Below are 16766 nucleotides of genomic sequence, written 5' to 3' on the forward strand. Positions count from 1 at the left end.
GATGTCAGGAAAAACTCTAACTTTATTCGTTAATACGTCATTTAATACGTTCAAATCTCACTTTGTATGATCAACAGAGTTAGTCATGACACGTCAACGTGATAGGTTGCAACTCCACTTCTATGCCACAGCTGACTCCTTTTGTTTCTCCGCGAAACTACACGACAAAGATGACTGCAATGCTTTTGCTTGCAAACTGATAAAGCTGAAGAGAGACACTGTAGCTTTTGTTCATGAAACAACTTAAACCAGTTTTATCTTTCACTCGCCTTGTTGCCCATGGAATGTAATTTAACCAAAAACTTCTTTTTAAAAACGCTTTGGCAGACTGTTGCGCACATTGCAAACAAGTGATTAAGATCCTCACTACCTGTCACCAGGTTTTTTGACTAAAGGCCCTGTGTCCACTTCCTGTGAGCTTTTCTGACACGCTTGAGCAGTCAACTAATCATCGAACCATTAAACTTTCAAAATCAAAATATCACAATTAAAATATCGCGAATCAATTTGCAGAGCCTTTTATAATAATAATAATAATAATTTGTACGTTTTATTGTATTTTTATGGAGACTCGGGTTTGAAAAGACCTCACACCTGTATACATTATCAAGCATGGTGCCACTTCTCTCTTTCAACCTTACATTGGCTCAAATTCTGATCATATATTTTTAGAATAATAGAAGTGTTATTGACAAGGCTAATTGCATCAGCAATGAATTGTGTGTCATCCATGCTTAAGCGTCAAGAATAGAAGAAGTGAAATTCATTGACAAAATGAATCCCATCTGTGTTGTTATCTGCAGTTTGACACAACACTGCGGCGAATATACCTGCAGCTTCTCCTGGCGTGTCTTGCAAAAACATATAAACTTATGACTGCGTCATCAATGTTACCCATTGTTTATACCTCCTGCATGTACAGTATGTTTTGTTTTTCACTGTCAGTTTGTTGGCAAAACATCCGAAAAAGTTCTGCACGTTTCAAGGAAACTTTGCGGAAATATTGATAGTGAGAGAAGGAGCAATTTTGGTGACGTTTAGAACGACCAGCTGCGTCCAGTTGACACCAAACAGCCACTGCCATCTCACCCAAAGAGCAGCTTGAGTTGCTGGGTTTGTGTTGGGTTGTGTGCGCTTAGCTAACTTGAATTTGATGATGAATAATAACTGAATTGATGCCACATGGTGGCCACATGGTTAGCACTCTCGCCCATAGGTGGGAATGGTTATCTATATGTGTGTTACCCTGTGTCCCGCTCGGCCGATGCTAACATTGGCACACGCTCTTCTATTTTTTTATTCGATCATTTGAACGATGTTTTAAAGCAGCGCACTCCTTGCTTCCCTTCTGTTTCCATACGTGGCATTCCTTCTCGACACGCTACATTGAAAACTTCCTGTTGTTTTACTTTGTTATAGAGAGCTTCAAAGCAGGGAGGGATGTGTGCTATGGCTGTCCCTCTTAAATGCTAACATACGAGTGTGTAGCACGTGTGTGTGCGTGTGCGCCTGCTGCATGAATTGTCCTTCTGTGTGTGTTTGCCCACATGCCTAGGAAGTAAGGTAATGACGCTTTAAGCCATCACACACTCGCGCAGGCATGCAGACACACGTTAGCCCATCGACCTGTATAACTTGTCTCGTCAGCGATTGTGTGTCGCTTAATGTGTGTGTGTGTGTGTGTGTGTGTGTGTGTGTGTGTGTGTGCGCGTGTCTGTGTGATGTGTTTAATATTTAATGGATGCTGGTTAAAAATGCAGGAGTGTTTTTGTCTTCTGTCCCGTTGCACACCTGTTCCTCTGAAGAAAGAGAAACTGTGAGGATGGAAGGATGAAAGGATGACGAAAGTATATGTGATGGATGGTATGTAGAGTGTGTAGTAATGTATATATATTTATATTTATATATATATATATATATATATATATATATATACATTGTATATGTCTGTATATATACAGACATTTTACATGAGGTAGAAAGACAAACTGCAGTTTCAATAACAGGAGATAGCAGGAAGAAAGCGATAGATGACAAGAAAGGAGAGCGGTGTCATCAGGTAATCAATAAACTTTGTTCCACTCTGCATTTTAAGGTAATTTTATTCCTGCCTCATTATTTTCGCTCTATTTCTCTGATCAACCGATACTTCTGATCTGCCCACCTGATTCTCTCCATCACTAAAAGTCATTCTTTCTTCAAAATAAAAAGAGAATACGGAGTTGGAAAAAAAAAAAAAAAGAACGAGTGCAAACACACAATGAAGTCATTCATCTGTCCAATCAAAGCGGCGGAAGCCCAGAGGAAAGTAAACATCCATCTCCTCTTCTATCTCTCCCTCTTCCTTGTCCTGCGAGCGTGTGAGTGTCCATGATGATGATGTGTGTGTCTGCGTTCGTTTGGGAAGACATATACAGTATGGCATTTTCCTGGTGTCTCTTTAAAAAGAATAGATCGTTCCTCTGCTTGGAAACAAAGTCCGAAGGCACATGCGCCACTGGATGAGGATGAAAAGGTGTGACAGGATTTATGACGGGTGAGAGACAGGGAGCAGGCAGAGGGGGAGGAGGTGGGAATGCAGATGGATGGACTGAACGTAATGAAAAACAAAAAAAGGAAGATATAAATAAAGTCCGCTGGTGTACTCAATAGGCTGATGTGTATTTGCTTATCTTTTTTTTTTTTTGCACTAACCTTTAAGTTTCCTGAGAAGACACTATCAAGCAGGGTGTTGGAAAGAGGAACTATTTGAATAATCAACACCACAAAATGAAAATGAAATTGAATCGATGCATCATTCAGTTTGAGGGGTTTTGGAAACATGGGTGACACGTCATATGGTAGCACGGTTACATGGTGGCATGGGCTGTAGGTTTGAAGTGAGTTTGTCCCTTATCTGAGGTTCCTTTCTGTGACCATGTTCTTGTGGAAGTTTCCTGGGGGTACTGCGTTTTCCTCCACAGTCTTAAAACACTAGAATTTCTACATCGTAGTTAGGTTTCAGTTCTTTCTTTCTTTTTTTTAATTAAAAGCATTTTTTTTCTTTTGTTTGTTCTCCTCCTTTTTCTTCTTTACCGTCCTCTTTATGCTTTGCTTTTTTGTGAAATGAACAACTATATAAGACACTCTTAACGGACATTTCAACTTTTTTATGCCTATAACTACGTAAATAAAATGTAAAAAATAAAATAAAATAAAAAAAGGTGGACCCTGTTGCATTTTGGTACCACTGTTGTATGACTACATCTGTGTCAGTGCCCTTGTGAGTTGTGAATGAACAATGAAGACAGTTCAGAGGTTAAATCCACACAGTACTGCATGTACAGTATGACAGGGCAAGTCAATGGTATTTCTGGTAGAGGAGCCTGATGATGTATGGGTATCTATATTGCAAGATCAAAACATCTGAAATATCTCTTCAGCAGCAGCGTAAACTGAAACTGTCCAGTACTGCACATTTAGACTTCCAAGGTTGATGGCAGTACAGCTGTTGTTGTTTTTTTCTTAACCGTCAATGTAGGTTTCTGGGTTCTAAAGAAACATTTACCTGTCATTTATTCAAATTTCTTTTTTGATATTTGGCCAGTTTGACAGTGCGATCCTACATGTACAGTAAGTGATCCACCAAGTTTCTGTGTAGATGATAGGTCTTATTTTTTCCCCCATTTTTATTGCTGTTTTACTTAATTAATTTTTTTTTAATGCGGAGGTACACATTGAGATGTGGGTCATTTATGAGTAAGGAGTAGGTGGGGTTTAACCTCGTGCAAATCTTTATTTTTGATGAAGACGATGCATATGTTTGCTGTTTTATTGGTGTGCCCATGGTTTTCCACGGACCTTAAATATGGTCATCGATTCCGCAAAAAGCACCTCTCACTTCACGGTGTACTCCAGTAATTTTCACAGCCAAAGTTTTTGTTTTTCTCATCTCTGCAGGAGGGGAGAGAGTTAAGCCAGCAAGCAGCTAGTGTGACAGGCAGAAACATCAGACAAGGAACCCAATCTAAGAGTTGGGTCCAGCATGAATCTCGGTGGCAGAGTATTGAAACAGAAAACCGATAAGCGAGAAAATGACAACAAAAAGAGGGAAACGAGCCGAAGTAATGGAGGAGCAGAGTGACGGAGATAAAAGAAAGGACGCAGAGCAAGATGAAAGATTTTAGTTAAAGAGCGTTGACCCCTCGCTCTGCCCTGGGTATTGACCGCAGCAGGCTTTGATAAACTACATTGTGTGTGTATGTTGGACCGAGTGTGTGCGCGTGTGTGTGTGACCTCTGCACGTTCCCCGCTAAATCAATCTGTCAAATGTGTTAGCGAGTCTGTGCTTATTCACCGCCATGCCTGTTTGTGCATGTGTGTGTTGCTGTGTGTGTGTGTGTGACCGACCCTGACCGTCCATCAGAGCCAATGACGGAGTATTGATCAAGGCTCTGTCGCCATAGAAACGGCCATTTGGGAGGACAAGCGAGGGTGCGTGTGTCAAAGTGGGAAGACTTACTTCAAGGTGGCTCATCAGATCATTGAGCGTGTGTGCACGTGTGTGCGGATGAGTGTGTGTTAAATGTCAGCACTATATTTTCTATTCGTGGCATGTTTGTGCTCTTGGACAATTAAAAGGTCATCAAATAACCAAAAAAACATCAGCAGCAGTCGTTTTTCAGTCTAGTTAACGTTGGTAAATCCCTGGTCAGGTATTTATAAGGAAGGACTTTAGTTACTGTGAACAAGAGCTCAAACTTGAGTCCGGTTTTCCAGGAAACACTCTGAATAAACTAGGAACTAGTAGGGATTAAGTGCTTTGCTCAACATCACTATAAACCCCTTTAAATAAGCGACATTCTTTTTTTTCCGTGACTTCTTGCGCATACCAATGGAGCGTCATGATGATATGCATTTTGGGGTTAAAGGTCAGGAGTCTACCTGTCGTCTTATAGTTGGGCATTGTGTGAAACAATGTTGCTGGGAATGAATGGCTCAATAGATTTGTTTCACTGTTGAAGGGTTTGAATGCACTCAGTGTGCTGGTTGAACAAATAAATATAGGTCATGGAACCACGTGTGTGTGTATACACTTGAGTTGTGTGTGTGTATTCCATTTGTCTGGTGTTTGTGACCTGCTCTTTGTTCTTCTGCTCAGTGCGGTAAGGAGAGTGGACCATTGACGAGGATTAATGCCCAACATATGGCAACCCTACGGGACACATGCACACCCACACACGAGCAACACACACACCTACGAAGGCATGTGCACAGACACCCACATATACACACAAAACCACAGTCATTTCTCTGAACAAAGAAGTGTAAGGCTAATGAGAAGGCAATATCATGTGTCCTTTGCACACACACACTGGAGGAGATACACACACTCCTCATTGTTGCACATGGATGGATGCAAATGAACACACACCTCCATACGCTCACACACACACACAGGTACTGTAACATGTAGCCATTGTGTATGTGTGGAAGCTGAAAGGTAGCAGGAGGGTTGTTGACGGAACGGCTTTTAGGTCTGAATGCAAACACCTGTGTGCGTGTGTACGTGTGTGTGCGTACATGTGTGTGAGTTGTATAGATCCCCGTGTTTGACACAAGGAGGGTGAAGCAGAGTTCAGAGGAAAAGTGAAGGTTCATGTTTTTCCTTTCTTCATGCTCCTCTGCCTTTTTGCTCTCCCTCTCTTGAGTGTGTGTGTGTGTGTGTGTGTGATTTTATCACGTATACAGTCACACCCCAAAAACATGTTCAGATATTTTCTTACAGAGTCTTTTTACACTCCCTTCTCACGATCCCACTGGGAAATGACCAGTTTACTTCCATCTTCCTGGAACACTCTGGTCCAGACACAGCGGCTATTTCTGCTCAATGTTTTGACCGAAACCTTTTTAATAACACTTTGGCAGACTGTTTAGCATTTTGTTCTGCGTACACTGCTAACAAGTGATTAACTGCGGGACACAATATCACTTGTAACCCCTGAACACCAAGCAGATCCAACTGGCGTCAAATAGTTTGGATCGCATCATGAACCAAGACAGATTGCCACATTGTCTGCAAGAGCACATTCAGTGGAACCTCAGACCAAAAGAGGTGCGACAGACATCTGTTGGTGACGTAGAAGTGGTGGATATAAGTGGATGATCATGGCTGAAAATGAAAAATCTGTGTCAAGGGGTTAAACATGAATATAAGTTCATTCAACTTCAGAATTTATTTTTTTAGGAAGTTGTTTTCATGTGATCAGCTGGAAATATGATCCCACTTTCTACATGGCGTGACACTCCTACTTCACTCATACTACAAGTCCCATAATACACTGCAATAGTTTAAAGCACCCAATTCTGCGTTGCCACCATTTCTTTCCTATGGATGTGCACTCCACAGTAGTAATAGCGGTCATGAAAAAAACACAAGGTTTACTCTTAGTAATGGCAGAGCTGAACCAAGTCATAAACAACATAAACTCATACAGGTCAGCAATATTCTATATTCACAGGAACAGACTGGGAGTATACAATTTTAACTCTGTGGAGCTGAATGAACACTCTCACTAGGAAGGCGTCAAATATCGAATTGTCCAATGTTGATGCCAAAGTGTCACAGTAGAGATGTGTCCTTTCCCCGTGTGACTATCAAACGGAGGTGTCCTTTGGATGTGTTGGGGTTGACGGTCATCACGATTACGGCTGGCTTTAGTTGTTACTTGGTATTTATGTGCACTACCTGATCATATGAGCCAAGTGACATGAACACAATTGTCCTGAATGAAGGAGCGCTACCAAATGGCTAAAGCCTAATCCCAACTGCCTACAGCATTGAGAAACACTGGCAATGTGTTTCAATTAAAGCCTAATGCATCAACATGCATCCCACGGGCGACTCTTCTGTGTCACTCTGGGACGTGAAAACCCCCCTGAGAGGGCGTGTTCAAGTTTATACAGTACAATACAAAGTACTTTAAACACTCATTTAATTCAGAGATCGCATTTTTATGACGGGTTTGCACTGACATGAGCCCAAAATGAAATTGATCCGAAACACAGTGTGAAGCCAACGTCTTAAACCCACCTGGCAAAACATTTAGGACCACAGTTTATGAAAACAGTATTCCGAAATCTTAGCTTGAATGGATGGTGTACTCTACAGACTTCCACCGTATTCCACCGTGGTAGATTTTCCCAGCCTAAGAGGAGATGTCTGCTCTGTTTTGTAGCTATGTGGTCATGAAAGACTTGCTGTGTCAGTGCTCCCAAGCTGTCAGTGAAGCAGGACTCTTACCTTTAAGGAGGACTGTTAAGGAGGACCGTTAAAGACATGCTTCCCCGTTCTCCTGACCGCCAACCCTCCAATTACTGGATGACATGCTCAACCACTTGAGCCTCTGTCTCCCCTTTTTTTCCTTCAAGAATATGCACAGTTGCTTGTAAATGCCTATTCAGAGCAGCAACTCACTCACAGGTGCACACACGCTATTGTACACCTTTCAAAGACGGCATGTACTGGATGCCTCGTCCTGCATGGAGTAAAGTTTGTGCAGTTTTCCTGAGCTTTCTTTCTTACTAGCCACTAACACCGCAAAAGGCCGAATAGAGTAAAATCCAAGTTAAAAATATGACAAGGATTTTTTTTATGTCATTTGCACTTGACATTTTATTTGATCTAATTTAGGCCTCTATTATTGTGTTCTTTTGTTCGGTTCTATTTTCATCGAGTGAAGCAGCAGCAATGTCCTGTATGGGTTTTTGGTTGCCTCTCTTTTTCTCGCTCTCTAGGTGTAAATGACTTTGGACTGCCATCTGTTACTTAGCCTCCCTGCAGAGAGTTGGCCTGCATGCACACCTACTCGAAGTCTGTGTGTGTGAGAGAGGTAGAGAGACTGTGTACTTCCCTCTATGTTCCGTGACATGCTTGCTTGCTGCTACATTCACTTGAATCACTGCACATGCATAATATACTGGCTTCTGTGCATACATTTGGGGAGGCGGTCATCTTGTGTATGTGTGATAATGCTGTTGTGTATACTGACTGGTTTTCTGATGTAAAACATACTTTCGAATGTTTGGGTCGAAAAAAAAACCTCATAATGTTGCAATCACCATATGTTAGCCTGCGACAAAGCACAGGTGGGAAAAAAGGAGAAAGCTACACACACAAATGGGAATCTTTTTCATGTCATCCTCAGGTAGAATTCCAAGAAGAGCAACAGAATAATGAAAAAAAGAATAATAAATGAACTGACGTGTGCTTTCAAATGGTTTTAATGAATGCGTTTCTGTGTTTAGTCTTATATGTCCTTTATCTACTCTGCCTGGTTTCCAACAGATTGTGCGCCTTTGTATGTGTGTGTAGCGTCGCCACTCTGAGGTCACAGTGGGGTTGAACAAGTGCAGAGCAATTGATCTGTTAAAAAGTGTGGCTTATTCTCGAATGTGGCGATGTCAGTGGCTTTTACTGGATTTGATGCATTTCGAGTGTGAAAATGTCACAAAGAAATTCAAGCTTGTCTCGTCCCCCAGAGACGCCACACCGAGACAGGCAGACCAGTCAGATGTCTGCGCCGTGTCAAACAACTTTCTGTTGTTATTCTGCGTTTGAATATATGCTGTCAAAGGTTTTAAGACATCATTGATTCACTGCTCGCTTTAATGAGTTTTTCTTTGCTTCAGAGAACCTTTCAACAGGTTCTATTAAAATCTGTTCAATAAAGTCCCGCTGACAGACAAATCCCCGGAAAGTACATTCACGCAATGAAAAAAAGTGACTCTGTGATAAAACTTGAGTCTGTGTTTGGATACATTTCTGTGTCACAGCACTGAATGTGGTTTTGTGGTTTTGCCCTGCAGCTCTCGTCCGGGTCGTCCTCCCAAACGTTGTTCTGGTGCAGGGATCCAGGAAAGCCCCAGGCTGCTGCACCCGGGCCTCCCAGGCCTTCTGTCGCCCAACCTGCTGTCACACACCGGTGAGGAAGAGACTGTTGTGTCATTCACTGCTTTTCAATGAAAGCATTTACATGGAAGTTATTTTGTTGCTATTCCTATGTAATATTGTTGATACTAAAGTAGCATTAGCATCAACACGTGTTAATAAACATAGACAACATGTTCAATGAACTGCTAAATCTGCATTCAAAGGTCCACCAAACTTGAATTTGGCCCACTGTATTCTCTCAATCTGCAGTCGCATAGCAAGCTACGTCAAGGGCACTTTGATTCAGATGAACTTAACTTCCATGTTTAGTTACGATGAATGATGAATAATATTCATCCAAGACACTGATTTTTTTTTTACTTTGATGGTGCAAGAGACTCAATTGCACACTGTACAAGCATCGTATGTTTGCCATGTTAGAAAATGCTTATCATAAGTTTGGATCTGTTATTTTATCTGTTATCTGTTATTTTGCAGCAGTAACATAAAACCAGTTTTGAGTCTGTAATTGAATTATGATCTGTTTCTCAATTTTGTTTAATGAAAAAATAACCTGTTACTTTACTATTACTACCAAATAAATCATATGTATTTGCTTAAATATCTAGCAAAAAAGAAAAAAGAAAAGAAGTTATGAAACATCAATTCCCATTTATATCAGTATTTCCTTTGAAAATTATTTTCCTTTCCAGACTTAAGTCGACTGATTTGTGGAGTTTAGCATCATTGTATTGTAATATGTTTAATTTAGAAAACAACCACTCGAAGATGGAGATGCTGTACAGGCAGGACAAAGCAAAGTACTGTAAAGGAATAACTAAACGCAAAACACGATGGGGTCTCCAGTTTACTTATTTGCACCTATTTTCATATTACTTAATTATTTTATATCTTCAAAGATACGGCATAGACAAAGATTAAAGAGCCACTCCAAGTTGAAAAAAAGTTGATAAAAAGCAGCATGTGGCTCCACAGTTGTAGTACATGCGTGACACTAAATGAAAAAAAAGAAAAACTTTTTCTCTTCATGAATCTTTTCAAGAAGGCAGTAAAGAAGAGAAGGTTGGGCTGGAGGAAAAGAAGAAAGGAAGTAGGAATATGTCAAAAATGGGTGGAAAAAAAAGAGAAGAAGAAGAAGTGCAGACTGCATGATGGTGTGATGAATGACATGTCTCTCGGGTCCGACTCCTCCATCTGTCCATTCCTCCCTCCTGTTTTCCTCCCGCCTATCGCTTCTTTTTGCTGCCATACCTGTCTTTCCAAACTTCAGACTCTCTCAATTCTCTCGCCCCACTTCTCTTCATCTTTCTTTGGTTACCCTACCTTCCTCTCACCTGCGCGATCCGCCCCACTCATCCTCAACATCATTTCCTCCTGATCTTCCCTCCGCGTCTTCCTACTTGTTTCCTCTCATCCTTCCATTCCTCTCTTGCCCCCTTGACTGCGACTGTTGCCTCCTCCTCTCCAGGATAAATAAAACATGCTTGTGTTTAGTGACATATGGACACGGCTCACTGTAGCATACTAATGACACACACACAGACACTGATACACACACACATGCATGTGCCGATACGCACTTGTGCATGCTCATCTCAAGTATGTGTGTCTAGAAATCTGTGTGTGTTGTACATAAGTAGATCCCAGAGAAAACATTTGCTCACTTATGATCGCTCATTAGCTTACGCGCACGCACACACACACGCGCACTCGCACATTAACACATGCATATTTGGCAGTTATCGGATGTTGCATTCCGCCTTGGTCACACACACACGCAGAGTTGGTCGACTTAGTGGCCCCACATCCATGGAGACACCACGTTGCCGGGGGAGACGGGCTGTTGTTTACGACCTCGCGGGCGCCACAGCCATGGGGGGCATTGGCCAATCACAGATGGACATTTATCACTGTTGGGGGAAAAAAAAAAAAGAAATTTTGAGGCGAAGACAGCGGACAGGCCGACATAGATAAATAGATGAGAAGAAAGAGGAGAGTTAAAGGAGGACAGGGAGGGAGCGAGATAAGAAGTGGATGGTTGTGATGGGTAATTAATGAATGAATCTTCTTAATGAGGAAATCAAAATCTTTGCTCAGATTTGTATGCAGGGCCAGAAGTTGGAGATAAAAGGAAGGTGGGAGATAAGAGGAATGGTGGTTCAAACGGAGAGAAAAGGAGAGGAGGCAGGGAAGAAGTGACGAGGATGAGAGAGTGAAAAAGAGAAGGCGGAGGTATAAACGACAACAAGAGAGTGATATCACTTTAATTGGCCTCATCTTCCTTAACAAAGACGCCGTGATGATGAGCGTGGGAGTGTGTGTGCTAACCTATGCAGGGTGCTGCGGCACTCATTTGACTTGTTAATTCACTTCAAAAAACAGCTCAATGGTTCGCCTTGTCTTCCAACACACACACACACACACACAGAGAAGCATGCACGCACAACCTTTTAGCTCCGGAGATAAACATGACGGTGGTTAATACATTTATTTGTGCCACCTAAACAGCCACCGACAACACTGTTCTCGCATTTAGTGACGATTCTCAACTGACACGTCAGTCTACAGACACACACACTGGCGCAGGCACAGAGTGTGTAGGTTACAGATGAAGTGCCTTCAATCGTCTCTTGAAAAGAATACACTCATTTGAGGACTCTTATGTGCACCTGCAGAGACGGTCGACAGAGGCGGGGGGTGGCGGGGGGTATGAGGAGAGGGGGAGGGAAGTTGGAATTGTAGTTGAGAGGCCTTATGAAAAATGCATGCCACATTAAATAAAACCCTTTAAAAACCTGTAAAACATTCACTGATGTGGGATATTTGCTTGCTGTCCACAGTTTCTTCAGTGCCTATAGTACACTGCTTTTTGCCTCTTCATGCAGTGTCACTCAGACATCAGTGATATAACTTTTAAATAGTAGAGCAAGTCTGGCTCCAACACTTGGGAGGGTTCACTCCACACACCCGTGCTGCCAGCCGCATTCCAAAAACACACCTTTAGGTTAATTAGTGACAAGTGGGAATTTTCCTGTGTCTCTATGTACTTGACAATGGCCGGGTCTACTGTGTCGACATGGAACGAAACTGAGACAGATTCCAGAAACTCTCAAGCCTGACAGGCCTGGCACTGAGAGAGGTGAGAGAAAGACAAGCAACTCCCTCGGAGGCTTGCCCATCTAGGTAAAGTGTCATTGGAGTATTTATTTTACTGATTTTATTTGACATTTTTGTGTCATTTTTTTCTGCCAAATAATATAATAATCATACATATAAACGGAAACCTTGATTTCAATCAATAAAGTTTTGACACCTTAGTTTTATCCTCAACCCCCCAAACAATGCAGACCCTTACTTCCATCCTCTCAAAAGTTTTTTTTTTTTTTTTTTTTTAACCCTCAAGTGAGTGCTTTGGCTATGAAGATGTGATGAATCAAAATATTGACGCAGTTGTGAAAAGCTAACGTGGTTTGTTAAAAGTTTATCAACTTGCCAGTGGATGCTGGAAAACTAGCAAAAAAAATGCGCTAGACAAACCGAATAAATCTCCTGTATCACACTTTAATCGAGTCACCCTTGCACAGTTACGACCAAATGCCTGAGGTATTGCCAGGATTAAATCAATGAGGTTATAAACTATAATAACCTTGGGCACACTTCAGTACAATAAAACATGCTCCAATCTTTTTTTACTAACATGAGAAACACTTCCTCTATTAATAGTCCAAGTTCAGTCTCTGCTTTTGGATTTGTTGAGACTCTATAATAGTCATCTGTCTTTTAACAGATATCTAGGTGCATGGCATTTCAATGTAGATACACAGTGAGCTGTAACTGACTAAAAAGGGATGCAAGAGAAATATGGACATGGTTGGAAAAAAATTAAAAAGATCAAGAAAAGATTGTCTAAGGCATAAAATGGAAAGCATTGTGATCTGTTGCTTGAAGTTTGCCAAAGTACACTTCAATGATGAAACGAAAATAGGTCCTCATATGTCATGAAAAGCATTGTAGAAGAAAATAACTACATTATATATATATATATACACATATATATGTAAAATGTACATTATATAATATATTACATTATATATACACAATGTAGTTATTTAAAAAACCACCCAAAATTTGAACTAAAAAAAGTAAAGTATAAGTAAAGTATATTTTAAATATACATATTAAATAGTTGAAAACTAGAGAAAAATTGCCGAGCATAAATATCCATTAAAGTACCTCAACAGAAACTTAGGCAAAACAGTGAAGACTTCCACGTGGCCAGCTTCATATTGACCTTAGTGGGGCTGGATTAATACAGTCAAAGAGCTGCATGTGGCCCCAGGGCTGGCGCAGATGATAAACTAATTAAACTGTTGAAAGATTTCTCCAACATGTTTTTAGTGTGGAGCTGCTTTAATCTCATCATGTCAATACCTTTTTTATGCTAGAGGTCACATTCATCACATTCGTTCAGTCAAACCAGACTTGCACAAGGTGGCTTCAAGCCTCAAGGCTCATTAAAACTCGCATAACGTACAAAATTGTACCGTCCGTTTCACAGATCACATACTCCATGACTTCTTTGAGTTCTTATTGCTGTTCACCGATGTATCCACGAGGGGGAGCAGCCCAGATAACAAATAATACAATGATGAAAAACATCAAGAAATATTGATGTTTCTTTTGCAACAAAACACAAAACAATGTTGTAGGAGGCAATGGTTGGCGAAGCCGTTAAATATATCATGACTGGAGGATGGAGAATTCCCGCCATTCTTTGTGTCTCATTAGAGCTACATATCGAGCAGCAACAGCAACACTGCCCCCACAGTTCTCCATGGTACTACTCCGATCAGTCCGTATCCGTAAGCTTTGCAAACGTGCAAACAGACAGAAGGCTCCAAACATGGGCCTTTAGTCTGGCCCTGTTGCAGGTATTTGACAGTACAGTTGACCCACTGATGCACAGATGACAGTGCTCGCAGAGCTCTGTGGGTTCATCTTTGGTTTGACCAAAAAGACAGCTGGCACACAGTTTTATCATTCCTCTCTCAGCAATTCTCCAAAGATCTGTTTGAGTCTCAAGTTACAGAGAATGAGTGAGAAATCGAATCTGGGCCTGTAAACTCTAGGACACTGCTATCAAATGATGATGGTGGAAGTGAAAAAAAGAAAAATCTGTTCTGGGTCAAAGTGAAAATATAAGTGATGCGGTGAATCTAGTCAGGTCAAGTATGCTGATCCACTCTCTTTTTTTGAGACAGTCAGCACTGGTGGTCTAAAGCAGTGGGATCCAAACTGTTCCAGAAAGGGCCACAGTGGTTGCAGGTTTTTGTCCCAATCCATCAAGAGGACACAGTTTAGCAAATCAGGTGTCAGCTGAAACAAGCAGCACCTGACTGACACTCAACTCTTTACAGTCTTGAGACACCTGATTGGTGAAGCTGTGTGCGTGAGTTGGGTTGGAAGAAAAACCTGCACCACCCCGGCCCTCTGAGGGCCGTGTCGACACCCCTGGTCTAAAGCCTTCCCTGTCAGTCTTGCCTTGTAATGACAGACTTGGTGAATTCACTGGTGAGTCCTGATGTGAGTGGTGATGTGCATGACGTCCACTGCTCCAGAATGTGAGCTAATGGTGCTAACCAATGGGAACGCCCTGACTGAAACCTTTGTTTATCGGACATTTTCTCCTCACCAGTCTTGTGGATATTATACAAAATGGCCACTTCAGAATGGCTGCAAATGGTCTTCTTGGACATTCAGTGAAAGCTAAAGATGGGCGACCTAAGTGCCGGAGCGCAGCGCTGAAATCTCTTTGACTCAGCACAAGAGCAATCGCCTACATTTGTAAATTGGCACTCCAGAGTGCTCACAGTGAAAGAACCAACAGGAAAAACAAAAAGGCAGAACATTGTGTTACTAAATTCAGAACACAAAGAGCAATTTCTCCGTTTTCCTGTTTGTTTTCCTCAAAGTGTCACTCCGACTTTCTGAGTGCGTTTAGAGCACTTCGTCTGAGACGTAGGTGCGTTTGATTAAATATTTAAGGGCAAATCCAAATGGGGTGGGCTTGGCGCAAATCTCAGTGGCCGTACCGCGGAGGACTCACAGGGCAAGCTTTTCCTTGCGGTCCGTTTGTGGGGATGGACACTATTGTTAATGACCTCATTGAACCACAATGACAATTGTATCACTGCTCTCTGGAGATGGTGTCGCAGTCTATGTCACTTCATTTGTAATTGAATTAGCACTTTAAATTGGGTTTGTGGTGGCGCTGGATTCGGTGGAGTAAGTCTTGCAACAGTCAGCCTCTAGTTCTATAACTACTGCCGTCGATTGAAGTGATCATAAACACAAGTATTTTCAATAACGGACCATGTAAGCGGATGTGTCTAGTCATTACAGCATTGGTTCTCTGAGAATCTCACATCCTAACCAGTTCACGTTCACTTAGGTTGTGACCAGGGAGGTCTGTAGAACCCAAGCCTGGACTTGGAAGTGCTTCTCTGTGGTGCATGAAAATGGTAAGCGGTAGTGGCAGGGGTCGGTCACCGCGGTAAATCCACATAACATAGAAGCTTCCGAGGCACATGAATGGGATCCTAAAAAAGTTGGTAAACTCTTTCAAAAACATTGACTTTTCAGCAAGTCTAGCGTTTTTGCTGATTTCAGCGGATGCAACTTCCAATCAGTTCATCATGATTAGTCTGGTTTTGCAACTCTCCTCTCACCTCACCCTCTGTTGTCCTTCGAGAAGCATTAGGATGCGCAGTATGGACGAGGAGATGGGTAAACAACGTATGGACAACCCACAGGGGACCACTAAGGCACTCACTTGCATACGTACAGCATTGTCTTCTCTATATTCTTCCCCTTCCTCTCTCTTGCTCCGTCTCTCTCTTTCCCTCACTTACACACACACACATACACGCACAGAAAATATACAACACACTGTTTCTGATCATGTGTGTCTTTGAAGCAGACTGTCAATCAATCACACACTAATTCCCAAGGTTCCGTGGTCGCCATTAGTGACAGGGGTCGATGCTCGGTAACCGTGGACACAGCGGACAGCCATCGATCTGACCAAAGGAGAGATGGTGTGTGTGTTTGATAGTTGTGATGGAGAACAGTATTGTGGCTCTCGCCGTTGTATTGATTGTCTTCCAGTTGCATTGAAGTGATGCGGGTGTATGTGTGTGTGCAGTTATAATGATTGTTGTATCATTACGATTGAGCTCGGCCGTCGCACATTTTTAAATGTGAGCGCTTGATTCTGCATTGGTGCCGTCAGATGGACCTGATACCCCAAAATTTGGTCGTTCATTTGTTTCGCACGCCTTCGATTTTTGATGTGAGCCACTGTTTTAGTGGTAATAAAAGCCGGCAAAGACAAGTACAGACGAGTTCTGTTGTCAGATAATATCATTACATTGATTCTCTTTCTGAAGTAATGGTGGCAGTGTTAGTGAGTGCAACACCAAAGAACATCATCATTCCTGGGGTACAATTGCGTCATGCACTACAGTTAATGTTGATTTTTCTTGGCTTAAATATGAAAAGAGAATACAACAGGTAGTTTTAAGAAATGAACTTCACTATTTGGAAGAAGAAAAGGTAAGATGGTTGATAGAAATATAATGTTTGGGATGGCAGTTTCATTTGTAAAGCTGAAACTGGTGAACTGTGACAGAATGGATATACAAAAGCATATATCATCGTGGTGTGTGGACTCAAACGTAAGTTATTCCAATGAAGACAACAACAAAGTAACCTAGACTCACAACTCCAGAACTGACTCAGCCGACAGCCAATCATTTTATGTTATAACAATAGT

The 16766-nt window shown here is 41.7% G+C and overlaps 1 protein-coding gene across 1 annotated transcript in view; it reads left to right on the plus strand.

The window, feature by feature from the left end:
- LOC128755442 (dachshund homolog 2-like) overlaps positions 1–16766 on the plus strand; it is a 71371-nt gene that overhangs the window by 30717 nt on the left and 23888 nt on the right. The window contains exon 2 of the mRNA XM_053858941.1: positions 8848–8963. Coding sequence (XP_053714916.1) covers positions 8848–8963 — 116 coding nt within the window. The remainder of the gene's footprint in view (positions 1–8847; positions 8964–16766) is intronic.

This window comes from Synchiropus splendidus, chromosome 3 (assembly GCF_027744825.2).
Source record: "Synchiropus splendidus isolate RoL2022-P1 chromosome 3, RoL_Sspl_1.0, whole genome shotgun sequence".
Lineage (NCBI taxonomy): Eukaryota > Metazoa > Chordata > Actinopteri > Syngnathiformes > Callionymidae > Synchiropus > Synchiropus splendidus.